Source organism: Micromys minutus, assembly GCF_963924665.1.
Source record: "Micromys minutus genome assembly, chromosome: 10".
NCBI classification, from domain to species: Eukaryota; Metazoa; Chordata; class Mammalia; order Rodentia; family Muridae; genus Micromys; species Micromys minutus.
The window spans coordinates 53,000,519-53,026,906 of NC_137979.1; the positions used below are offsets into that span (position 1 = coordinate 53,000,519).

At 42.9% G+C, this 26,388-nt stretch overlaps 1 protein-coding gene across 7 annotated transcripts in view; it reads right to left on the bottom strand.

The window, feature by feature from the left end:
* Positions 1–26,388, bottom strand: part of BPTF (bromodomain PHD finger transcription factor) — a 94,199-nt gene that overhangs the window by 47,176 nt on the left and 20,635 nt on the right. For 6 of the 7 annotated variants that reach the window (XM_080923204.1, XM_080923203.1, XM_080923202.1 and 3 more), the window contains exons 2-5: positions 25,261–26,083; positions 12,551–12,774; positions 8,781–8,990; positions 8,083–8,271 (exon numbers count right to left, since the gene is read on the bottom strand). In XM_080923204.1, coding sequence (XP_080779330.1) covers positions 8,083–8,271; positions 8,781–8,990; positions 12,551–12,774; positions 25,261–26,083 — 1,446 coding nt within the window. Of the gene's footprint in view, positions 1–1,554; positions 1,741–8,082; positions 8,272–8,780; positions 8,991–12,550; positions 12,775–25,260; positions 26,084–26,388 lie in introns of all 7 variants that reach the window. The other variant, XM_080923205.1, reaches the window with a different exon arrangement.

The window sequence follows — 26,388 nt, forward strand, 5'->3', positions numbered from 1 at the left end:
GCCCTGGCCACAGGTGTGGAACAATATGATCCAAGATAAGCCACTCAAATTCCTTCCTCAAAGACTTTTGATATGGAGCAGGAGGGCCTTTGCCACAGACCTTGGAAAGACATGAAACAAACTGCTGGTGCCGTCTTACCTGCAACTTGGAAAAGGCCTGTGTGTATTAGGAGAGAACGAAATTATCACACAAATATACGTCAGTTCAAAAAGAAGTGGGAGGCAGAAAAGGGGAAGGAGAGGGGCTGGGATGGGGGTGGGGAGACACAGTTGTTATACCACTGGGGCCACATACATTTAAGAGTGCTGGACTCAGCAGTTACACACGCCGATTAAATCCCCCCATTTACACTGTTTTAAGATGGTCTGCTGACTTACAATTAAAAAATAACCTTATGTCATATATCAAATTATACAAGATAAACTTAAAACAGTACTACAGACTTGTAATGAGAAATTACTATAGCTGTATGTATATTTGTGAGATTATCTTCCTTAATAAGACACAATAACCTACAGAGAAACCCTGCAGAAAAAAGATGAATAAACTTAATGACATAAAAATAAAAACATTAAAAAAATAATTTTTTTTAATTTTAAAAAAAATGTAAACATTTCAGACAGTACAGAATTGAACACAAGAAAATAATATATAGACACTTATGTAAAACAGATATTAATGAATATAATACATAAGGCAATCCTAAATATCCAAATTCTTACAGGAAAAAGTGAGCAGAAACAAGAATCATCGAAACACAGGATATTAAACAGATAAAAGAAGCAACCACATTCATAAGCAGGGATATGCAAAGTTTCCCATGAAATACCTTCTTGCTGCTGGCAAAAAAGATAAATGGTGTTAAATGTAGGTGTGAGAAAAGGGAAACATACAAGTCTGGAGATTAGCAGGGTCTTCCCATTGGTTGCGTTATTAGGCAGTATCCTCTATCTGTGAAAGGTACCTACCATTTGACCACACAGTCATTCATTCACCGTTTCCTACCCTGCCAGAACACTTGCAGAATATAGAGAAATGTGGGGCTGATAGAAAGAACCACCATGGTAATAGCCAAATACTATGCAGCAGCTTTAAAAAAAAAAAAAAAAAAAAAGTGTTTATCTCTAACATGAAAAGTCTCTACCATGTGTCACTGAGTGGAAAAACAGAAAGCCAAAACAAGATGGAGAAAAACATGCAGAATGATCCCATTTCTATATTCAAAACAAACAAACAAACAAACAAACAAAAAAAAAAGCCCCCCAAAACTGTAAACATACAATGAATGCAATAGAAAATACAAAATACTGGTGGTGGCTATACTTCAGGAAGGTAAAAAGATTTCTATTTTTCTCCTCTTACAGGATTTTATTTATGTGAAACAAAAGCAGTGAGCTCATGTTAATTAAAAATTAAAAAAAAAAACAACAAAAAAACAAAACACTTATTCTTCCAAACTTACTAAACTTTAGTTTAAAAAAAATTAAAAATGTTTGAAGAAAAAAAGGAAAAAAAAAAAAAAAACCTCCATGAATGGATGAGAGCGCTCTTACCTATCTCTTCTTGAACAGAGACAGGTGTATGGGAGTCTCTTTCTCCAATCTCAGGATCATCCGCTGCCTTAGCAGAGTCACTCTGGGGAGAAGTGAGCTCGCTGCTGCTGCAGTTCTCCAGATTAGGCTGGCTGGAGGCAGTGGTGGCACTAGTGTTACTGCTGTCACATGTCTTGTTAGAGTCTTCTAGAAAAATAAAATACCTGATTTTCACATCAACATCTAAATGTCAGGAAAGCATTTAACGGCTGTAGTACTTTCTTGATGCTCAGTGTCAGAAGGCAAAGCCAACCATGGCGGGATAATGAAATACACTGTTAGGCTCTCAGTCTGTCAACTCACGGGCTCTTTACGACCACCTAGCACAAGGCAGACTATCTTTCAATATTCTAAAGCTGAAGAAAAAACAACCAACACAACTACTGCACACAACACAGAGCAAGCTTCCATTCGAATAATACAGTTTAAAATTTTGACCTGTCTTATGCTAAACCGTGTGTGTGTGTGTGTGTGTGTGTGTGTGTGTGTGTGTGTGTGTGTGTGTGTCTATGCTCATCAAACATATGTGAGACATTTACTAGTGTCAAACTGGTGCTGGAGCTATATATAACTCAGGAGTAGAGTGCTTGCCTCCTGATCCCGGGCCCTGGGTCCCACACCCAGCACCACCCAAAATCAACCAATGATAAAGATGACACAGCAGCAAAAACAACTTGTAAGCTACAACTAGAGCAGTGCGCGGGGGGGGGGGGGGGGGGGGGGGGGGGCTGACAGCAAACCCAGGAGAAAGCCGGCATGGAAGGTCTTCAGCAGCACAGGAGACAAAAAGCAACGGAAACCAAAGGGAGGAACTAAGAAAAGCCAGGAGTTAACAAGCCACAGAAAATGCGGGAGCTGGGTGTGGAGAGCAGAGGGTGGTGCAGTGGTCAGTTCTCTCCTTCTGCAGACTGAACTCACATGGTCAGCCTTGCCCAACAAGGGCCACTGAGCCATCTCACCAGCCCCAACATGGTCTGTGACAAGTTTCTCACTGGTGTGGAACTGACTGGCCAGTCCTCCCAGTACTGAAATTCTCCACCATCACACCAGACTTACATAGATTCTGGGGCAAGAACTCAGGATCAATGGCTGAACTACCTCCCCAGCTCAAGACCACAGTTACTGTTTACACTGTATGTGCAGGTGTGTATGTGCCACAGCATACAGGTGGAGTCAGTGACAACCCTCAAGAGCTGGCTCTTGCTTTCGACCGTGGCTTCCCAGGCTTGAACTTAGCCTTATATAGCAAGTACTTTTACACACTGAGCCACCTCGCCAGTCTCTAAGGTTATTTTTATGGAGATACCATAATCTCATTTCTAGAGACAGATAAGGACGTCAGCGGAAAATATAAGCTAATCTCACTTATGAAAGAATATGTAAAGTCCTAGCCAAAATATTAAGAAATCTGATGCAGTAATGTATGAGAAAAAGAATCACAACCAAGCTGCATTTAATCAAGGACTATGAGATTGGAACATTCGAAAACAATACAGGAATTTTTGCTTTAGTGAAGACAGCCTTAAGGGAAAGATTTATGCTCTCTAACAAAACAAACAAAACCAGAAAGTATACAAAGAAAAGAACAGATATTGCATAAAAGAGGAAAACCAAATGACCTGTACACATAACCACACAGAAACATGCAAACACATTTGTTCCATGTCTTCAATAACCTGGTAACTACAGGTTCAAACCACAATACAATATCCCCACATGCCACCTGTCCCAAAGGGGAAGAATAGATGACAGTGTTGATGCCACTGGCAATGATATCCTGCAGCCAGAGCTCTCTCTCACACTGTTAGGGCTACTGTGTGTGTCTACTTGGTACAGGCCATGTATGAAGGCAAGCACATACAATATTAAAGACCAGGAAATCCGTGATTAGATTTATGCCTCTAGAAATAATGTGCATGTGTGAAAGATAAAGGAATAACCATGATAGTTTGGTTCAGGGTGCCTCCACACTGAAAACTATTTTTAAAACTATCACTGGGGGCTGGGGAGATGACGCAGGAGACAAGTGTGCTTGAGCTTACAGAGGACCCAGGATTGACTCTCACTGCTCATGTGACGGCTGACAACAGCCTGTAAGTCCCGCTCCAGAGGATCTAGTGCTGTCTTCTGGCCTCTCGTTTCCCAAGGCACACACAGGATACAAACATACTTGGAAGCACTCACAGATACACAAAAATGGTTAAGTGAGCACCGATGTAAAAAAGGATAAATAAATCATGCTGTATTTACATAGCAGGGTGATGGCAAATAACAATGCTCCACATGGCACTGGATATTTTGTTCTTACTGGTATTTTATTAAGTATAAAAGAATTTTTAAAATCAAATACCAGCTAAAAATGGTGACCCACACCTTTAATCCTAGCTCTTGGGAAGCAAGGGTGATTAGATATCTCTGAGTTCAAGACCAGCCTGGCCTACACATAACAAGCTCCAGGCCAGTGAAGGTTATATAGCAAGACCCTTGTCTCAAAGAAAAATAAAATTTTAAAACCAGGCATAAAAAATTATATATTGTAAGGCCAGTCAGTGGTGGTGCATGCCTTTAATTTCAGCACTCAGGAGGCAGAAGCAGGCAGCTCTCTGAGTTTGAGGGCAGCCTGGTCTACAGAGAGTTCCTGGACAAGCAGGACTACACAGAGAAATCCTGCCCTAAAATAAAAATTAATAATTAAAAAAAAAAAAAAACACCAAAAAAATCCCACAAAAGAAAACACACACACAGTATTATAATGACTTTTTCTCTCTTTTCTCTGTTTTTAAAAGCAAAATCAGACTGGAAAGGTAGCTCAGCAGTTAAGAGCACTTGCCTATAGTTTTAGATTTTTTTCAAATTCTTTTTTAAAATAAAAATATATTTATTCATTTTTTTGTACTTGAGGATACTGTAGCTGTCTTCAGGCACATCACAAGAGGGCATCAGATTGTATTACAGATGGTTGTGAGCAACCATGTGGTTGCTGGGAATTGAACTCAGGACCTCTGGGAGAGCAGTCAGTGCTCTTAACCACTGAGCCATCTCTCCCTCAAATCCTTCTTTTAATAACAGTTCTTAAATGTTTTAACTTCCCTTCTAGGCTACTACCCACCAGAGGTAGTGGAAAAGAAAGGTTATTAGGATACATGGGAAGTGACCTGCTTGGAAATTGTTCTTTGCCACAAATCCCATATGTATTGTCAGGAAACCAAAAATTCAGTTCACAGGATTCAACAGCGGCAGCTTGATCCACTTGCAAATACTTCATCAATACACTAGCAGTCCAGTTCAGTAGTGGTAAGACAGCAAACATAAACCAGCAGTGGTGGCCCAACCTGACCTAACAGAAACAGCCAGGCCTCAGCAGAATTGGCATAAATTAGCAGAAGAAAAACAAGACCACTTGGAAAGCCAGGAGTTCTCAGCTGCACCTCTCTTAGTGAAGATCAGCAAAGACTGAAGACCAAGAAGCATTGCAAAGCAGCCATTCAAGCCTCCGGTCACTGTCTGTTGGGTCCTATTTATACTCCCTCCAAACATCTCATGTCCTCCATTGGTCTAGCCTCAGCACGTGAGTCTGTCTCAGCTGATACCACGCTGCCAATCATCCCGAGTCCACAGAAGCAGCAAGAAGCCCCAGTGCACCACCAGAAGTTTTTTGGTTCATTTCCTCTCTGTGGAGTCATGACAAATGGAGTACAACGCAATGCAAGGAAAACCAGTATTTTGGCAAAGAAGCCTTCATCACGTGTCCTTCACGTGCTTGCTTTAGCAGACCATCCCTTCACCTGTGTCCGCTTTAAGAAAGCACTCCTTTATGTGTTTGCCCCAGCAAAATACCATCCAACACCACTGACTTTCCAAACAAACCCTAAGTTTCCACACTTGCCCCTCTTACAGAGGTCTCAAGTTCAATTCCCACATCCCACACCCACATGGTGGCTCACAACCACCAGTAACTCCAGTTCCTGAGATCTGCTGTCCTCCTCAGGCACCAGGCATGCTCATGATACATACATATACATGCAAGCACTCATACATATGAAAGAAAATAAAAAAATCATAAAAACAAAAACAAAAAAAGGCAAAGTGCACTGGCAAGGAAGACACCAATCTGTCTCTTGGGGTGCGAGACGGGCAGGCACACACACTGGCTGGTTCTCTGTGTGTTCAGTGAACACACATCATTCACTAGTTCAAGAAAATATATCTCTCCACTTAATCTGACAGTATTATTGCACCAAAAGGCTTTATTCAATAAATATCACGTCGACACATGTTCTGTAAGTCTAAGAAAGAACCAAGTGAGGCGCTCCATACCATGGATGCTACTTAACCCATTGAAGCAATTCTCCTATCCCAACTCTCAACCAGTTCATCCACTGACCAGATCGGGTGTCAGCAGTGAGAACAGGGATTGGTTCAGGGCATCACAAAGCACACAGCACCCTCCTCAGGCACAGAAAAGTAACAACCACTTATCACAGAGAAGCAGAGCTGTGGCAAACAGGGGAGCATCCTCCCTCAAGGCAAGAATGGTTACCACATCAGTGCAGGCAGCAAGGACTAGCACTCTACTTTGGTCAGGGATGTATAGTTAGGCTACTGAGTCTAAAACCTATTACAATAGTAACTACTTGATTAAAACATATAACGTAGACTGGCAAGATGGCTTAGAAGGGAAAGGTGCTTGCTGCCTAGCCTTCTGTTTCAGTTCCAGGAAGGAGAAAACTGACTCCAGCAAGTTGTCCTTGAGTCTCTACATTTGCTATTACATGGGCATAAGCATGTATGTGCATGTGTTGGCACATACCCACCCACACAAAATAAATCAATGTAAAATAACAGCATACAAAGACTAGAATATAAGGATATAAGTGATCAAACTCAATCAAGTCTAGTTTAAAAACATGTCAGTTAGAAGCCACCAATACATCTAAGATTTATATTAAGTATTGATCAATCTAAAAGGACAAAAATTACATTTAAAAAGTAACAAACATGGAAGGGTTTTTTATTTCCACAACAGTACTCCACCTTCAAAACTTTTAATCCCAAATATGTGAAATGAGAATAAAAATGGACCAAAGCCTAGAACTCAGCTGTAGAACCAGAATATTGACCTATGTTTTTCTAGCCCATTGAGAAAACAGTCCTGGGAAATACTACCCTCTCACTGACAGCTCTGTCTTCTAAACAATTCTAATTTTAAGAAAGTTAATATTCAGTCAAAACATTCCACTATACTCTCTACATCTCAACAAGTCTAATTAATCTCTATTGTCTCCCCAGCCGACTGCTTCAAATAAATACCAACTGCCAAATCTACAGTTTCCTTTTGTGTTTTGAGATAGGGTCTCCCTATGTCACCCTGATGAGCTCAAAGCTCACTAAGCAGAACCTTGAGTCCCTGACTTCCTCACCAGCATCAACACTAAGTACGGCCGAAGCACTACACCCAGCCAATTGCTCCCTGCTTCACTGGAATATAGCTTCCAGATTTCTTACACCTTAATGAGACACTGCCCTCAAGGCCAGCTGTGTAAAGCCTTCTGTTGACAGCTGGGGCTCACGTGGAGCCTACACCTAACCTAAGCTTTCCCTGTGGTTTTCAGCAACGTTCAAAACTAGTTGCCAAAAATCCTTTCCATTCCAACCACAAATGTGGAGGCCCTTAAAAGCTGAATGCCACTAGTTTAGGGCAGAAGCAGACCTATACTGCACACCTTTTCGACACAACAGCACTTCCAACACACGAATCACACCTAACACACAGCAATACCAAACTCAAAGCTTGCAAACTGGAATCTTTTTATATTCACAAAGAGGACCTTTGAGGATTCTCCCAACTATGACTTTGAGCCTGTTGATGCTTATTTTCTGACTTTTAATCACCCGAATTACATATGTATGATTATATATACTTTTATGATAAAAATACCATTGGACTTCTTGAAAAGCAAAAGGTCATAATCACATTCTTAGTATGATAACTTACTCCAAGTAAAATTTCAAAGTTATAAAGGTTAAAATTGGAATTATTGGTTAATATATCAATGCACCTTGCAAAAATGTTGGTGATGATGGATTATCTACTAATATTATGATCTGACATGTAAACTACATGAGCATGCAAACAGAAAATTAATGTGTTAGTATAATCAGAGCCAGAAGGGCCAAGTCACTCAACATGGAGACACACATTGCTATGTGAGTAACTCAAACCAAAATCTTGGTCAGGATGGTTTGGTGACCAGGCATACAAATCCATCTAATACACACAAGCATGAGGGCTGGGAGGGCGTTCCAGGCACTAATTGCAAGATATCTGCCAAACATCAGATGTTAGGTGACAGTTTAGCAATCAGGAATGGCACTGTGAGCAAGCGGCATGAATGAATGCAGACTGTCAGGTTCTAGGTGACATGCAGCTTTGACTGCAAAGGGAAGGGTCCCCCCATTACAGAGGCATTGATATGCTGCCCTCTGTACCTGGTACATCCGGGGGGAGCTCAGATGCCACCTTCTTCTCTGCCATGCTGCTGCTATCATGGGTTTCTGAGAGACAGCCCTCGGGGCTCCTCCCTTCACAGGGACTAGTCTCCTCTGAAGAAGCATTTGTAGTGTTGTCGCCAAGATTTGCTGGCACAGAGTTACCTTTATCCCCAACTTCTGTTGGCTCTACAGCAAAACGCACAACAAAACTTTAAAGATATGTTTTAAGATTGCTTTCGGACAAGTGGCCACATTCAATCAACTACTAAAAATCATCACCAAAAACCCTGCTTCTCTTTGACGGCCATTGTAAAGCAAGTCAGACTCTGGAAGAACTTTGTAATGGGTCATCCAAAAATAAAGAGTAAGATATTAAGAATGTTTTAGAATTAATTTTTTAAAAGAACATATTTTAGCATATGCCATATATAATCTGGTATAAAAATAGTAACTTTTCACCAACAAATTTCACAGGAATGTCAACTTCCAACTTCTTAGAAAATATTACATTATTGCAAATCCATCAATATATAAAACTCATTAAAACAGTTGTGATGTTACGTAAGAGAGACTCTCTTTAGGAACCAAAAATAGCTGTTTTCAGTAAAAATTCCCACTTTCACTTGGCAACTAAATTGGAGGTTTCACAAATAGCACTAACAAGACAGTTCTTTTGAACTAAGTAATTCTTTTACCCTCAGGTTTTCCTTGCCCAGGCTCTTCCTCCAAGACTTTGCTGTCAGCGTTCTTGTCCAGGGACTGGGCCTCTGACTCCTCCCTGCCCTTCTCAGCATCTTTGGAGCTGTCACTCTCACCCTCGTTCTTGTCTTTCTCTGCGTCTTCTGGGCTCTGGTCACAGTCGATATCTTCCCCTCTTTTGATTCTTAGGGAGTCCAAAATTTCCTCTGTAACCAACAAATGTTAATTGTTTTCATTCCATAACTAAATATAAAATTACTAACAAATGCTACTTAGGAATTTTAATGTTTGCTGGGCTTGGTGGTGAACACCTTTAATCCAAGCACCCAGGGTCAGAGGCAAGCAGAAGCCTTGAGTACAAAGCCAGCATGGTCTGCATAGCATGTTCCAGGATCGCTAAGAGCGACATAGTGATACCTTGTCCCAAAGAGGGTGGGGAAGGTAAATCTAATATTTTTAAGTCTTTAAGAAAGAAAACTACAATAGCTAGAGGACCTCAACTCAGTTTCCAGCACATATGTCAAGAGGCTCTCAGATCTCCTGTAACTCCAACAGATCTTATGAGGCAATCATGTACACACACAGAAAACCACATACAGACTGACAGACAGACAGACAGACAGAGAGAACAAGAAAAAAAGAACAAGAGAGAGAGAGAAAGATTTTTAAGATCTTTAAGGCTACACACAGTGGTGCAGACCTGTAATTTCAACACTCAGAAAAGAGAGGCAAGTTGATAAACTATGAGTTTGAAGCCACCCTGATCTACACAATGAGTTCCAGGACAGCCAGGGCTACACAGTGAGACCTAACCTAAAGTGGCAGGGCACAAAATAAGACATTGTTCATTTACAATTAACTTAACTTAGAGCTTCACCTTTTAAAAATAAATCCTAGTTATAAAAATCAACTTTCTTTGTAAAGATGAGATGGCAAAGGCAGAGCGTAGTGATCACATCAACCACGCAGACACACCTGGGCCATACACAGCAGTACACAGCCCAGTGAAAGGCTTAAAATTGACACTGGGTGTATATACCACTGTCACATGTCCTGCCATGAGCAGACACCCCAAACTGACAGACTCAGTCTATACAAGAATGGAAAACAGACCTAGAACCCAATAAAGGCCTGAGGTGAATCTGCTCCCTAGATCTGCAAACCTCTATTTCCTCTGGTGTAAAATAAGCAGAGAAGCCCACATGGAAACCCTTCATTCCGAAGCTCTGTGACTATTCTGAAAGCCACCAGGGCCAAGCTAAGGGCACCCTCTTTCAACATGGGCAACGTGCCACCATGCATGGCACCAGCATAAGAGAAATCGCCATGGACACATGGATACTAACCAGACTGCTTGGGTCATAATAAAATACATCCTTAGAGATGAGTTCTTGTTATGAGGCCCAGGTTGGGCTCAAATTTGTAATCCTCCTGCTTCAGGATCCTGAGTAGCTGGGATATGCTACCACAGCCAGAAAATTAAGTATCTTGTTTGTTCAGTTGTTTGCTTGAGGTGGAATGTCACGAGGCTCAAATTCAGTGCTGTATCTGAGGCTGGCCTTGGGGGAGCCAAGTGGTGGTGGCACACACCTTTAATCCTAGTACTTGAAAGGCAGAGGCAAGAGGATCTCTGTGAGTTTGAGGACAGCCTGATCTACAAAGCAAGTTCCAGGACAGCCAGGACCACAGAAATTCTGTCCTAAAAAACAAATAAATAAACAAAACAAAACAAAATATTCATTTTACTTTACATGTGTGTGTGCTTTTTTTTAAAGACCTATTTACTTTTATTGTATGTAAGTACACTGTAGCTGTCTTCAGACACACCAGAAGAGGGCATCAGGTCCCATTACAGATGGTTATGGGCCACCATGTGGTTGCTGGGATTTGAACTCAGGACCTCTGGGAGAGTCAGTGCTCTTAACCGCTGAGCCGTCTCTCCAGCCCCGCAAATGTGTGTTTTGCCTGCATGTATTTATATATGCTACATGTGTACTTGGTGTCTTTGGAGGACAGAAGAAAGTGTTAGAACTGGAATTATGAACAGTTGTGAACCACCATGTGCGTTTGTGGAATTGAACCTGGATCCTCTGCAAAAACAACATGTGCTCTAATGGCTGAGCCATCCCTCCAGCCCCTTAGCTTTGTACTCACCAAGTGCTAAGACTACAGGCATACACACCACCTCATGCTCTGATACCATCAACAGTTACAGGCATACACACCACCTCATGCTCTGATACAATCAACTAGTTACAGGCATACACACCACCTCATGCTCTAATACCATCAACTAGTTGCTTGAGCTGTCCCATCTTTGGCCTTTGAGAACTTTTTCAAAGTTCCTTGTCCTCTTCATGTGTCTTATCCATACACCAATTCAACTCATTCTTACAATCCAACTTTTTGGCTTTCTGAGACAGAGTCTGTATATCCTTAGTGGTCCTGAACTCCCTCTATAGACCAGGGAGGCCTCAAACTCAGAGATCCACCTGCCTCTGCCTCCTGGTTGCTGGGTTTAAAGGTGTGTGTTACTTTACCTGGCTAACTTTTGGTTCTTTTATGATTAGAAAATGTTTGGGGTATGGAGAGATGGCTCAGTGGTTAAGAGCACGAACTACTCTTCCAGAGATCCTGAGTTCAAATCTCAGCAACCACATGGTGGCTCACAACCATCTGTAATGGGACCTGATGCCCTCTTCTGGTGTGTCTGAAGACAGTGTACTCACATACATAATCTCTCTCTTTTTTTTTTTTTAAGCAAGACAATATTAAAAAAATAAAGAGAAAAAAAGAAAATGTTTGGAAGTTATACAATTTGCCCATAGCACAGGGAATGACTGCATGTTCCATATATGTGCAAGTGACTCCTGAATCTATCCATATGTCTAGTGTGTGCATCCTTATGACTTCTCACAATGAGAAGCTGGCTGTGTTCTCCAGAGAATCCAGTGGTTGGTTAAGGACAGCCATGTACAACAGCTTCCTCATGGGGACAAAGGGAAGCCTGCCACTGCAGTGTGAAGTCTATATAGACAAGAACTCAGTGTCCCTGAGGCTGCAGCCTTGTCTCTGTCCTTCCATCAGCGCTCCCCAGCTTCACTTGGTTGCATTTCTTAAATTATAGTTATCTTGCCAGCTTTTCCAGAATTAGAAAAACTGCAAGGAACTGAGGGTGAGCCTTGGTAATAAATTACTTGTCTAACCTGTAAACCCTAACTTAGCAAGACAACAATACAAAAAACGCCTTTTGGGGGAGATGTCTAAAACAAGATGAAGTAAGTAAAAGCTGAAGACACAGGAAACAAGGCCTGCGTCCATTTGACTCTGTATGGGTGGGAGTAATCTCGCTGAAATAAACAGTGTTTTATACAGTGGTCTACAGTGAGGAGGACACAAATGAACTAGGCAAGGTGGACACCCCTCATAGTCCCAATTCCCTGATGGCTGACACTGGAAGACCATGATGAGTTCAAAGCCAACCTGGGCTATATAAGAACTTGAGCCCAGCATGAATTACAGAGACCCTGTCATTAACAAATAAAAACTGTATGATTTGTGAGTGTAGGGGGTACCATCAGTGACCAAGGCAAGAAACAAACCACTAAAACACACAGCATCCTAATTTACCATATAGCATGGCTAGGATCACTGCAGCGAAACAATGAGATAGAGTCCAAGCAAAGCACCAAAGCATATTAACATGGACATTCCCACCAAGAGCTTGTCTCCAATGTAACAGCAGCTCAAGCAGGAAGGGCCTCACCGTTAGCTGCAGCTAGGAAGGACTTGTTGCTGCCACGAGCCTTGTTGGTCAGGTCTTCAGTCACGTCCATGTGCTGCTGCATCTCCTCCCGAATGTCTTCTAGAACTCTGCACAGTTCTGCTTCCCAATAATCTTTGTCTAAACAGTCTATTAATTCTGCAAGCTGGACCTTTGTGCTGTAGTACCAAACTTTCTTCTCATTTTCATTTTCTGTGTCTTCTTCTCTGTTGTGAAATCAGGAAAGAAGAATATCAGACACAATAGCACTCATCGAGCAAACATCTACCCACCAAGTTCAGCTTGTACTGCGGAGACCACATGGTGCTGAAACCCACTGACCGTTCATCCATCCAAACCTAAACAACTTCCAATAACTTGGATTTCTGAGCCCACAATTCCTAGGCCAAAATAATTTTCAGTATTAATGAATAGAGAGGTTACTTGCAAATAACTAAACGTATAACAAAAACGTGACTCCAGAGTCATGATCACTGAGTTCTGCAAAGAACAGCCCAGACCTCAAGTAATTCTACACAGTCAAAACTAAGTTCTGGGCTTTGTAGGAATCATCCTTATTTCAGCAGTGGTGATGGTGACACTGACACACACACACACACACACACACATACACACGCGAACACACACACACATCTAAGAATGTGAACCAGTGCAGAATGGTCAAGGCCTGAGTACTAGCCTCAATATTTCAATTGGAAAAGATGTAGCTCTGAAAGAGCTTGGTCCCTTGAGACAGAGAGCATGGCCATGACAAGCTCCCTCCAGAGGATACTGGCCACTGCCACTGAAAGATGTGAAGGTATTAGACAAGAGCATGTACCACAGTGAGAAAGAGCAGCTAATGATTAGCACACACATAAAACATTATTAAGGCAGTGAAAACTTAGAGGAATTCCAGGAATGTATTACTCGGTAATTCTGAAGGGATATGTTAATCATGTATTAATTACCAAAAACTTAGGAAAAATATTTACACAGTATTTTTTCTTTTTTAGCACACATGCAAACATGGGTGGAGGTATATACGCCCCACATGTGCAGCAGTGAATGTTAGGTATCCTGCTCTATACGATATTCTTGTCTGATGAGATGAGCTCTAGAACCCCAGTGATCCTGGCACTGCCCACAGAATACAGCGTGGCTCATGGGTGCTGGGATCTGAACTCAGAGCCTCAGGCTGGTGCAACAAGTGTTCTTCCACACTGAGCCATCTTCCCGGTTCCCACCCATACTTGTTTTTCTATTGGTTTTTATTTGTCATAAATATTAAACTTTTAAAAACACTTTTTAAAAAATCTGCTCTACGTATTGTTCTAATAAATACTTCTAAGTTCATTCTCTCCCCCACCCCCTTCCTTCCAACGAGTCCTGAAGTTTCATGAGAGAAAACCGTTCCTGCCTCACTTTTCCCCTGGTCTGCTCTGGCATGCTCTAATATAAGAATCACCTGTGCCAACGGTAGGCAGTGTGCACACTCGGCAGTATCTCCCACACTTTACCCACTTCACTATGACCGTCGTGGAAGTGATGGACCCCAGTTTTGGCCAACACACCATAGTATTCTATTTCAGGTATTTTTTTCCAAGCTGGGCACTTGTTGGCAAGGATAACCAACTTTTCTTTGTCCTGTCTGATTCTCCTCAGAGTATGTTTGTCCCAGAACATAACTTTCGACTTTTCACAACAAGTAAGTCTAGGACTGGTCAGCTCCAGAAACCTTTTCATCTTCTTTGCAGCTTCCTGCCTTAGGTGCAGGACAGCCCCCAACCTAGAGCAGCTGCCAAGATGACTAGGGAATTGAGTCTTTTGAGTTCTTATGACTGGTAGGACAATGATCTTATTAATCTAATTTCCAAAGCTAACAACACTAGTTTTCTCAGCAAAAAGATTGATTTTAAAAAGCTCTTAAATATGATGCTGTGTGAAGAACTGACAGTTTCAAGTGCTTAGTGAGTTCTGGCTTAAACTCAACTTGCCTGAAAGTTATACATAATCCCACCTTTTATTTTCTAAAGTTTCATCTTATAGTTTTCTCGTTATAAAGTTAGCCCATGTGCTCGCTTGCTCGCCCCCCACCTCCCCTTCTCTTTCCTTTCTTCTTCCCTTCCCCGTCCTGTGACCTGGCTAGCCTTGAATTCCCTGACTCACGTCCCAGGTGCTGGAACTGCAGCTGTGCACACTGTGCCCGACTTAAGACACTGAGGGCTTCATTCATGACAGGCATGCGGGCCCCTTGAGTTACACCCTTATAGTTATTTCTTTAAGTGTTTCATTCTTTATTCAGAAACACACAAGCTGGCATATCAAGTCTACTGATGGAACCCAGATGGTGGAGGTCCTATATACAAATAATGCCCAGTGGCATTAGCTTATTAAGTGCATTTTATAAGATTCATTCTATAAGCTTACCTATGATGCTTTTCTCAAAACATGTTCCCACTGACAAGTATTATATGGCTTACAGCTACACATTTCAAGTGAACAACAACAAAATATGCATAAGAACTATTTTAGGGGACTGGAGAGATGGCTCATTGGTTAAGAGATGTACTGCTCATGTAGAGGACCTGCCAGGACCTACTTCAGATGGCTCACAACTGCCTGGAACTCCTCCAGTCCCAGGGGATCTGATGGCCCCTCTTCTGGCCTCCATGGACACTGTACTCCTGTACACACACACACACACACACACACACACACACACACAAAATGGAAAAGGCAATTAGATGACCTAGACAGTAAAGGCACTTGCCCCCAAGCATGGTGACCTGAGTTTGATCCTCTGAATCCACATGGTGGATAACTCTCCCAAGTTATCTTCTGAACACACACATGCACATATATACATAGACATACACACAGACATACTCATAAACAAAATAAACAAATGTAAGTTTTTAAAGAGTTAAAGTTTCAGGGTCAACAGCACACTTGGTGGGTATAAGAGTTCATTATGTGTTGGCAGAACACCATCCAAGAACCAAACTCCAAAAAAATAAAAGAAGTCTTGTGACCTCAGTTTCCTCAAAAGCAGAACTGTCCTTGGAACGTGCTCCTGTGACCCCTCCATTTGTAGCGAATAAGGGTGAGTTTACTTCAGATTAGTTATTGCTATTTGTTTCTATCCCTCTATGGGAAACATGTGCACCCTCCCCACCACTCGACGCTTATCCTAGTGATGGGACACTTTACTCATGTGACTCTTAACCCTGAGTACAAACTGTCTAATCCTCTGCATAAAGTGGGCTTTAGTCTGCGTCAATTTTAGGCTCCATTCACACAGGCTCACACTGCTAACTAGAATGGCAAACATTTATAAGATATAATAAAAATAAGATAGTATAATAGGAATAAATTCAACTAAATGGACAGTCTGCTGATTTCTTAAGAGATTTTGTTTATTATTTATGTATAGCATGTGTGCGTGCCTGTGCGTGTGTGAAGGCCAAAAGACAGCACTGTATCCCGTAGCTTGAGTGACAGGTGTCGGAGCACCTAGCACGGGTGCTCAGAACCCAGCTTGGCCCTCTTTAGACAGGCAGCAAGCTCTAACCAACCTCTTCAGTCCCCCATTCTGTCAACCTCCTCAAGCAACCCACAAGCTACTGAAAGGGTCTCTAACAGCCAAAGGCTGTGTGGATCTAGTCTGGTCTCTGAGGAATTTCTCCTCTACAGCACGCTCATTGCTCAGGCAGAAGTCCATTCCTCACTCAGTTGCTTTTAGTAAGTTTTGCTTATAGTAAAATTACTCAAACGTAGTAATGGCGCCAATTTGCTCTGATTCTGTCTGCTAGCAGGATGTGGGCAGTCTGCACACCTCCTCCGTGCACGCCCTTCACTCTGCTCCCATCATCCATTCTTCTGCTCATTTCTCAGACACGAATGCCCACACCCCGCCTCACCCCAGTGCTCTGCACTCCTCACTCCCTGCTAACACCGCTCTAAAAACGGGGTGGCAACTACCTCTTATTCTGCTCATCAAAAATGCATACTATTCCCACTGACAGCTTTCTTTCTGGAAGTAGGAGAAACTCATCTCAGACATGGTGGAAAACAAGCACAATGGCTGAGGCTGTCAGAACAAGTTCCCTTCACACTCATGTTCCAGGGTTGTCACAGTTCATCTAAGCAAAACCTCTGTCCTGACTGCAAGAGTGACAGACAACCACCTGTCTCCAACCACTATGGCCCTATGTGGGTTTGGAGGATGCTTTGGTTCTCCAAGGTCTCTGAGTTCTCCTGGCTCACTGGAACTGGCCCAGCTGCCCCACACGTGCTCACTGCCAAGTGTCCTCACCACTTCACGGAGTGACAAGAGAAGACAGAGTGGGAAGAAAAACGTCTTGCCCAAGTACAACCCAAGTACAACTACGAGCAAACACACATACCACAGGCGTTTGGTTTGCAGCCTGACTGTTACTAGACTCCATAACAAGAGGCTTCTGAAGCTCTATAGCAAGTTTAAAAGTGACTCACAGGAAGTTTCAACAAATTCACAGAAGAGTAAGAAGTCCTGTAACGGGCTGAATACCAGCCTCCAAATTCAGGTCCACCTAAACCTTGATTTGAAGAAGTATTTACCCACAAGTTTTGAAATAAAATCATCCAGACTCCACTGACCTCACAAGAGGAAAGGAGGTGAAGCAAAAGACATGGAACTAGAGTGTCTGCCAGGTCTGTCCAAGAGCTGGAGAGGAAAATCTCCAAGAGCTGTCAGAAAGAGCCTGGCTTCTGGACTACAAGCCCCTCAATAAAGTCGAATTTGTAGTGTTTTGTCAAAGCAGCCCAGCAGACGCCTACATCTCAGTACCAGGAAGTGGAGTGCTGCTGTAAACGGCCTAAGAGACTGAAGAGGCTAAAGAAAAATCTTGGAAACTTGAGAGAAAAGGCCAGGACAGCCTTGAAGCAAAGGAAGCCAGCTGAGGTAAAAGGGCTGTCTTCCCAGAGCCTCGCTAATACCATAAGACCTGACTTCTGGCACCATTCCTGCTAGGTTTGCCATGGTAACCTTCCTCTAACAGGACCAACAAGTCAGCAACTACATATAACCAGCACCTGCCAGTGTCTTTCAAACCCACATAAGATAAGGAGCACTTATCCTACAGTCTCACCATATTGATTCACTCTTGATCCCACCACAGGCTGTGTGGCCTTGGGAAAGAACTAACCTCCCTCTGCTTCCCCACTGGAAACACTGACAGTTCTTGTAACCACGTACTGCTGTAGGATTAAGATATGTAAAGGGGGACAGAGATGGCTCAAAAGTTAGCAGCCCATTCTGTCCTTGCAGAGGGCCTGAGTTTGTTTCCCAGCACCCATGGTGGATGGGTCACAACTGTCTATAAATCCAGCTCTAGGAAATCAGACATCTCTGGCTTCCATGGGCACCTGGAGACAGACAGACAGACAGACACACATGCACACACACACACACATACACACTTAAAATAATAAAAATAAGGGGCTGGAAAGATGGTTCAGTGGTTAAGAGCACTGACTATTTGCAGAGGACCTCAGTTGCATTTCTAGCACCCTCATGGTGACTCATAGCCACCTGTAATTCCAGTATCAGGGGATTGGACATCCTCTTCTGACCTCTGAAGGTCAAGCACATACAAAGTGTACACTCACAAATATAGGGAAAACACCCATACACATAAAACAATCAAATCCTTAAAAAAAAATAACAAACTAATAAATCTTTAAAATATGTAATGGGTATAGAATTGTGCCCACATCTGGACGGGACACCTGTAGTCACTGCCAGTGTCTCACATTAGAAATTACAGTCGGTACTTAACCAGTCAACATCCAAGACAGCTGGTCTACCACCCATGCACATACAGGCTGAGGGACTGTCCTACTGTTACTTCAGATGGGGCTTCAGATTTCTTAAGCACTTCACAATGTGATGGGAGGGGCTCAGGGGCAAAGAGAGGTTCTGAGAGGGCAAGGCACAAATGAACAGAGACTTGAAGCACAAGCGGTTTTAGGTGGTGAGAAGGTGGCGCTGAACATGCAAACCTGATAACAGCAGACAGGGAAACAGAAGGTTACTTAGCTTAGAGAAAAGGAAAACATCATTAAAATGTTGGTTTGATTATCAGTCCTTCAATGTATAGTGACATGAGCCCATAATCTCAGGACTGGGGACAGAGTGGAGTGGGGGTGGGGTCAGGAGTTCAAATCTCATCTTCAGCCTTAAACAGAGTTCAAGGCCAACCTTACTTAGGAGAGAAAGACACTATCTCAGGGCTGGAGAGATAGCTCATTGATTAAGAGCACTGGCTGCTCTTTCAGGACTCAGGTTCAATTCCCAGCACCTACATGGCAGCTCACAACTGTCTAACTCCAGTTCCAGAGGATCTGGCACCTCACACTCATGTACATGCAAGGCAAAATAGCAATGCACATAAAAATAAATAAAATAAATAGAGACAGTGTCTCAAAAAGAATGTTAAAAAGACTACTTCAGGGCTGGAGAGATGGCTCTGTGGTTAAGGGCACTGACTGCTCTTCCACAGGTTGTGAGTTCAATTCCCAGAAACCACATGGTGGCTCAAAACCATCTATAATGAGATCTGATGCCCTCTTCTGTTGTGTCTGAAGACAGCTACAATGTACTCATATATATAATAAATAAATCTTTAAAAAAGAAAGACTACTTCAGCTAATAAGGCACAGAACTGGGAGTACAGGTAGAAGAGTTAAGTCTTCTGGAGTCTAGTCTAGACATGGCATCTGCTGGCCTAAATCCATATCCATACAGAACTGTTCCCTCGTTACACGTGTCAACAACCTGCACCACTAATATTTTAATTGTTCACTAATTAAAGGCAATGATGGGAATTTCCTATCAACTGCTAAGACTGGAACTAAAATACAGGGCCTCCGATTCAACATGTTAAATTTCTAGCGTTCCATGGAAAAACGCAACTTACAGTGGGCTGACTGACGTTTGGATGGCTCTGAACCCTTCCCAAGCTTGCATATGTACCCTTCCACAGGGACACTTAACCTGAAAGCATTTTAATCTAACTTCCACAATTGATGCAAAAGTCCTTTAGATTTACTTCTCATATTGACACAGACACTTAGTATCATATCACTATAACGTTTAAAGAATCCTCACTGATGTTACACAAAAAAATGCTCAAAACATTGGAGCACTAAAAATGTACTGTTCTCTAGGTTTGTGCTGCTGGGACCTTAACTGCAGTGCTGGGAAGGCAGAGGCAGGCTGATCTCTGTGAACCTAGATAAACCATGTCAAGACCACAAAACCAGCTAAAAAGACAATTCGGAGGGTTAAGAGCACTGGCTGCTCTTACAGAGAACCAGGGTCCCATCCCCAGCATCTATACAGGAGCTCACAACTTTCTCTAACCAGGGGATCAAACAACGTCTTCTAGCCTATTTAGACAGCAGGCACATACATGACAAACATATATACAGGCAAACACTCATATACATAAGAAAAAAATCATTCTTTTCAAATACAAAATACCAAAAGAAAAAGTCCATGTTTACTTGAGTGATCATTAAGTTCTGTGTACTTTCCTACACATCAAGAAACAAAAGTAGATGAGAGCTGATAAAAAAAAAAAACAACATTTAAGCCCAATGTTATAAAACATTCTTTCCAAACTAAAGTTAAATGAATAAATTTGCTGTTCCACTAAGAGATTGTTTACTTAGGTTCACCAGTAATATGACTGACTAATCCACAAGTACAAAAGTGTAATGTGAGACCTTCAGGCCACTTGATTTCCATAGTTCAAGCACATTTACCTTCAAATTGATAAGGCCTCTCCTTTGGTAAATCTTATTTTATCTTCTTTATCTGAGTAGATCTGCTTAAGTTACTAAGTAAAAACAATAATGTTAAATTTTAGTTGGTGTTTTCTAAAAGTGTCTTTACTTTTAAATAAGAGTTCTTGGATACACTCTGCACACAGAATAAAAACCATCAGAGAGGCTTTCTCCCCAGTTATATGCATTTGTTTTGGGTTTTTTATATATTTTTAAAATATGTGTAGGTGTTTTGTCTGAAAGGGTCTTTATACCACATGCATGTAGTACCAAAAGAGGCCAGAAGAGGGCGTCAGACACCTTGGAACTAATGGCAAGCAGTGGTTAGGTGGGCGCTGAGCCATTCATCTCTTGGCCCCACAGCATAGGTTTTAAAAGCTAAAACAACTCAAGTTGTGAACCTTAAAAGTGACTGTTTAGAAGCTAGACTTCAGCATAAAATAAAGTTAGAAACATTTCTTTTTCAAGCTATACTTATTTTTATTTAACGTGTGTGTGTGTGTGTGTGTGTGTGTGTGTGTGTGTGTGGTGTGTGTGTGTGTGTTGTGTGTGGTGTGTGTATGTGTGTGTATGTGTGGTGTGTGTGGTGTGTGTGTGTGTGTGTGTGGTGTGTGTGGTGTGTGTGTGTGTGTGTGTGTGTGTGTGTGTGTGTGTGTGTGTGTGTGTGTGTGTGTGTAGACCCTAAAGGTATCTATCTGCTCCCTGGAGCTGAAGTTACAGGCACCAGAGAGCTGCCAGCCAGCATGGATTTTAACTACTATTAAACACATTCTTACAAACAATTCAGGTCCCACTGCAAACAGCTATATATAGAGTTGAGAGCAAGTTATTTTATCTCCCTTAGCTTTAATCTCCTCATCTATAAATTACAGACAGGTATAAAAACCTATACTACAGCACTGTTGTAAAGATTAATTAAAGAACTGTATAAAAATGCTCAGGACACCCAATGTGAGGATCACACTAGGTGTTGTTTTTATCTAAGTAATTAGATACTATTCACAGGTTTCTAAAACTAAAGACAACCCAGACCAGGCAGAGCAAGGATATCAAACTGTCTGTACATATGCACCAAACACCTTTGGCCTCCATGTAGAAAGAACAGGCCAAGGAAGGGGCTATCGAGGGGGCCCAAGGACCCAAACGGTCAGAGCAAAGAACCAACTCAGAAAAAGATGTTCTCTAACCTTCACACAGGCACTGTGTGGCCCGCATACTCCCTGCCCTGCACACAAAGAAGTGAGTGAGAAAGTACTTATAAAAAAGCTATTCTGGGCTGGAGAGGTGGCTCAGTGGTTAAGAGCACTGACTGTTCTTTCAGTGGGCCTGAGTTCAATTCCCAGCAACCACATGGTGGCTCAAAATTGTCTGTAATGGTATCTGATGTCCTCTTTCTGCTGTGTCTGAAGACAGCTACAGTGTACTTAATATAAAAATAAATAAATCTTCAAAAAGGAAAAAAAGAAGCTATGCTAAACAACAGCCGGCTCACTGGTTCATAACCCAACCATGAGTCCAGAGGCGAGACAGGAGAATCTCAAGTTCCAGCCAGCCCACCATAGCTTGTTTCAAAACAAAACAACTAAAACCAACTTTTTAAAAAGGAATTTTTTTAAAACATAAAGTCAATATAGAGAAAAGACAATCCAAACAGCTAAAAGCATGTGGTCACGTGACCACTGCTGATGTGAAAACCCAAAAAAGCCCAAGCCCAGCTGCTAAGAATCCTCACTCTAGCAGGAATGGGGGGAGGTGGGGAGGGCTGTCTATGAAACAGAACTGGCTACAGGTAGCTTTCATCCCTGGTGTGAACAAATTCAAAACTGAGGCTTTCAGTGGCATAAGGAATGCTTCAAGCACAATACAAGCAGCCTGCTTCTAAGTGCACCCTGCCAACCAGGCCTGTGTACTGCAAGCAGGATGCCAGAAAGGACGTGTTCTGTTCCACCAACAGGCTGCAGTAGATGGAGCTAAGGAGGGCCACAGACAGAAGGGATGACTTCCTAACAGGCTGGGATGTCACCCCACCGTTGAGCTGAGCCATTTCTCCACCCTCACGGAGAGGGCCCCACCCACACACTTGCTTCCAGTTAGCAGGTAGTTCCACAGTACTAACCAGCAGCTTAAAACTAAGATGCACAGACATCTGAGGTTAAAGACCAAAACAAATAATGGCATACAACAGAGTAAAGAAACAATTATGAATATACCCAGAACCTGGGCATGACCACACACACACTTGTAAGCCTAGCACTCCAGAGCCTGAGGCCAGCCTAGACCTTACTGCACCAGCTCAAAAACCAAAGGACACTAGTGTGTGGTGACTCAGTGACCCTAAAGACAGCCTGTGCAAGAGACCCTGGCTCAAGAAAAAAAAAAGTTAAACTAATGTCTTCAGAAAGGTAAAACATGATATCCATAAAATAAAAGTGAGAACCTTGTTATTATTTTTTAAAAGAAAAAAATTCAAGGTCTTTATTTTACAAATAATAATAGGACAAAAGAACTCTTTATATGAGGCTGCATGGGGCCCACAGAGTCAGAGAGCATGCATGGGATGGACCTAGGCCCTACATGTATGTAACAGATGTGCAGCTGGATCTTCATGTGGGTCCACTAACTGCAGGAGCACAAACGTTTCTGACCCCATTGCCGGCCTTCGGATCCCTCTCCCTAACTGGGCTGCTTTGTCCAGCCCCAATAGGAGATGCACCTAGTCCTACTGTAACTTGTTATGACAAGGTGGGCTGACATCCATGGGAGACCTCCTCTTCTCTGAAGAAAAAAAGAGGGCATGGGGGGAGGGGAGGTAAAACACAGGCTGGAGAGAGGAGAGAGGGGAAGCTTCTATTGGGATTTAAAGTAAATACAAATTACTAAAAAAAAAAAAAAAAAAAAATGAAGCTGAAGAAATGGCTCAGTCGTTAAGAGCACGTACTGTTTTTGTGGGTTGTTTTGATGGTTTTGAGATCCAGACTCCCTATGTAGCCCTGGCAGACTCACAGCGACACACAGATCTGCCTGTCACTACCTCCCCAGTGCTGAGATTAAAGGGATGCACCACCACACCTGGCCTTCTGCTTTGGGAGGGGACAGACTCTTCTTGGTGAGAGCCTAAATTCAACCCCCACGCTCACAGCAGCCAACAACCATCTGTAAGTCCAGTTGCAGGGATCCCAAGTTCTTCTGGCCTCTGTGAGCACCAGGCACATGCACAGTGCAGACAAGCACTTCAAAAAGATAGACAGACAGACAGACAGAGACAGGCAGACAGACAGATTCAATAAATGAATTTGAAGTATGGGGAATGGTCAAACAACTCAGCAAATAAAAGCACTGGATACTCTTGAAGAGGACCCAGGCTCACACCTTCTATGACTTCAGTTGTAGGAGCACCCACACTGGCCTCTGCAGGCACTGCAAGCTTATGTTACACAGGCACACATGCAAGCAAAAGCTACTACATGGTAGCAGCTAAGAAAAGGTAAATAGTAGGGTTTAGAGAAAAGGGGAAAAAAAAAAAAACCCTAAGGGAGGCAGCAGCAACCAGATCTCTGAGTCCAAGGCCAGCCTGTTCTACACAGTAAGTCCCAGGTCACCCAGAACTAATCCGCACACGCACATGAACGAACACACACACACACACACACACACACACACACACACACACACACACACACACACCTCAAAGGAAAACAGGAAAGAAAAGACAAGAAAAATGAAAGGCAAAAATCCCCCAATGTCCAATAAAGTGAGGGCACATGACCAGTAGAAGGGCTTAGGAGAGGGATGCTGGCGCACTCTCTGCCACAAGACCCAACTACCAGGATGAATGCCAAGCAAATACTCAGTGGTGACAACAGACCATGCAAGTGCCTATCACTGCACACAACACTAGAGACAGGGCTTTCACATGCTTCCGGCGAGGTAAATCAATAAATTACACAACAAAGCAAGTGTCGGATCTCAGAGAGCATCACTGATGAGCCACACTGCCCTCCACACACTGAAGCTCATGCATCCCAGTTTTCTCTTGGCCTAATTCTAAGAACTGGAGGAGAGCCTCAAAATGCAAAAGCTCCTAATACCAAGTGGTCCATCTTCTACCAAGGCTCAGAGGATACTCAATACTCAGTGTGATCTCAACACTGCCTGATGACCTGAGGAAGCTAAGCACAGTAATCCCTGACCCCACTTGCCCCCTGATGCCAGCAGCTTCTTCTGCACATCTGTTCACTTTTCTTGTGCTGGGACTGAACACAGGGTCTCACACATGCTAGGCAAACACTCTAATACTAAGCTACAACCACAGCCTCTTTTATTTTGACACAAGACCTGTCTGATCTACCCAGGCTAGCCTTGAAACTCTGTAGGGCAAAGCAGGCCTTGAACTTATGATCTTCCTGCCTCACAGGCCTAATTCTAAATTGGTTCTTGAAACCCCATGACTCAGACTATGATCCCACATGTGTCAGGATCTCCTGGGGGACTGTAACCTCAAATGAATGTCCAATCTCAGGCAGGTTTGCTCCTCCTGCCCCATGCTACTGCCATGAGGTAAACAGGTGAATAGGAGGCTGAAGTCCTACATCAAGTAAGGTGTGCAAAGCTCTCAGTGGGCTGCAGGAAGGCCCCCAGAACCCCACCTAGGACACCGTTTCTTCCCCTGGGTTCTGCATTTACATGAACTGACCTCACTTCACAATTTCTAAAATGCCATATTAATGCCCACACTCCTTCCGCCTCAAAAGTCTTTAACTACAATTCATTACTAAGCCACGGGTTTTGCACATAAACATGGCTATGCTCTATCGTACCAACCATGAAGAAAAAAGGCTTCCCTCTAAATATGTACAAAAATTACAGCCAGATTTACTTACATTATGAGTCTTCGGTTTAAAAACCAGTATTTCCTACGGCTTCTGTCATACCCAATAGGTTCATGTCGAACATACGGTTTATTCTTTTGGACTTCAGCAACACAGTCAGTCACACCAGGCACCTTGTGTGCTACACAGACTTCACACTGCCACTCGTCCTCCGGCACCTCTTCAAGAGGTGGCTTCACACATTCTAAATGGTATACAGCTGAGCATGTCTCACAGCAGAGCAAATCTCCCAGTTTGTGACAGACCCTACAATGGTCGTCATACTGGATCACCCCTTCAGACATCAGCTCCTCACGAGCAATATTGGTCGTAAGGAACTGATCAACTAGAAACTGGAGAACTTTGATTTTGTTCTCCACTGGTCCATACGGATAGTCCTCTGCCTCCTGGTAAGGAAGAACATGATGGTACTCCTTGTCACTCTCACAGTAGACCCTCAGGACCTCCGGCCATGTCATCCCGTCGATGAAATACAGGGTGGAATTCACACTGTCTTTCAGATCCGCAGGGCCGAAGGTGGTGTTAGACGTGTCCTCTTCACGAAGAACTGCTTTCAGAAGCGCCACATGCATCTCCGCCATGAGCGTGCACTGCTCTTGGCTCACGAGAGCAGCACAGAAGTCCTCAAAGCAAAAAGGGGACAACCTTAAAACGTTGCCAAAGTTCCGCACGACCTCATAAATGGCAATGACATTCATTATATGCTCATTAGGCACCATTAAATCCTCAGAGGACTTCGGAAATTCAAGGGGTGGGATGTCTTTTTCTTCTAATATTGGAGAACGAGGCCGGTGTACTCTTGGTTTTCGCCTACCTGTAAATAAGGACACGATATCATCACAGGTTAATATGGTACTTTGCTCCCACAAACATACCAGTCAGTTTTTCTACAACACACTAGTTAAATTAACACCAAGATCAGAGGTTATAGGGTATAGCTTAGAAGCTGGCACTTATGGAGTGTGCCTAGATCTTGGGCTCAACCCCAGAATTATGACATAGCAAAACTAACATCAGCTGGGAGTCAGGGCACATGCTGCCTTTAATCCCAGCACTCAGGAGACTGAGGCAGGTAAATATGTGTTCCAGGCCAGCCAGGTCTAAACAGTGGAATACTAT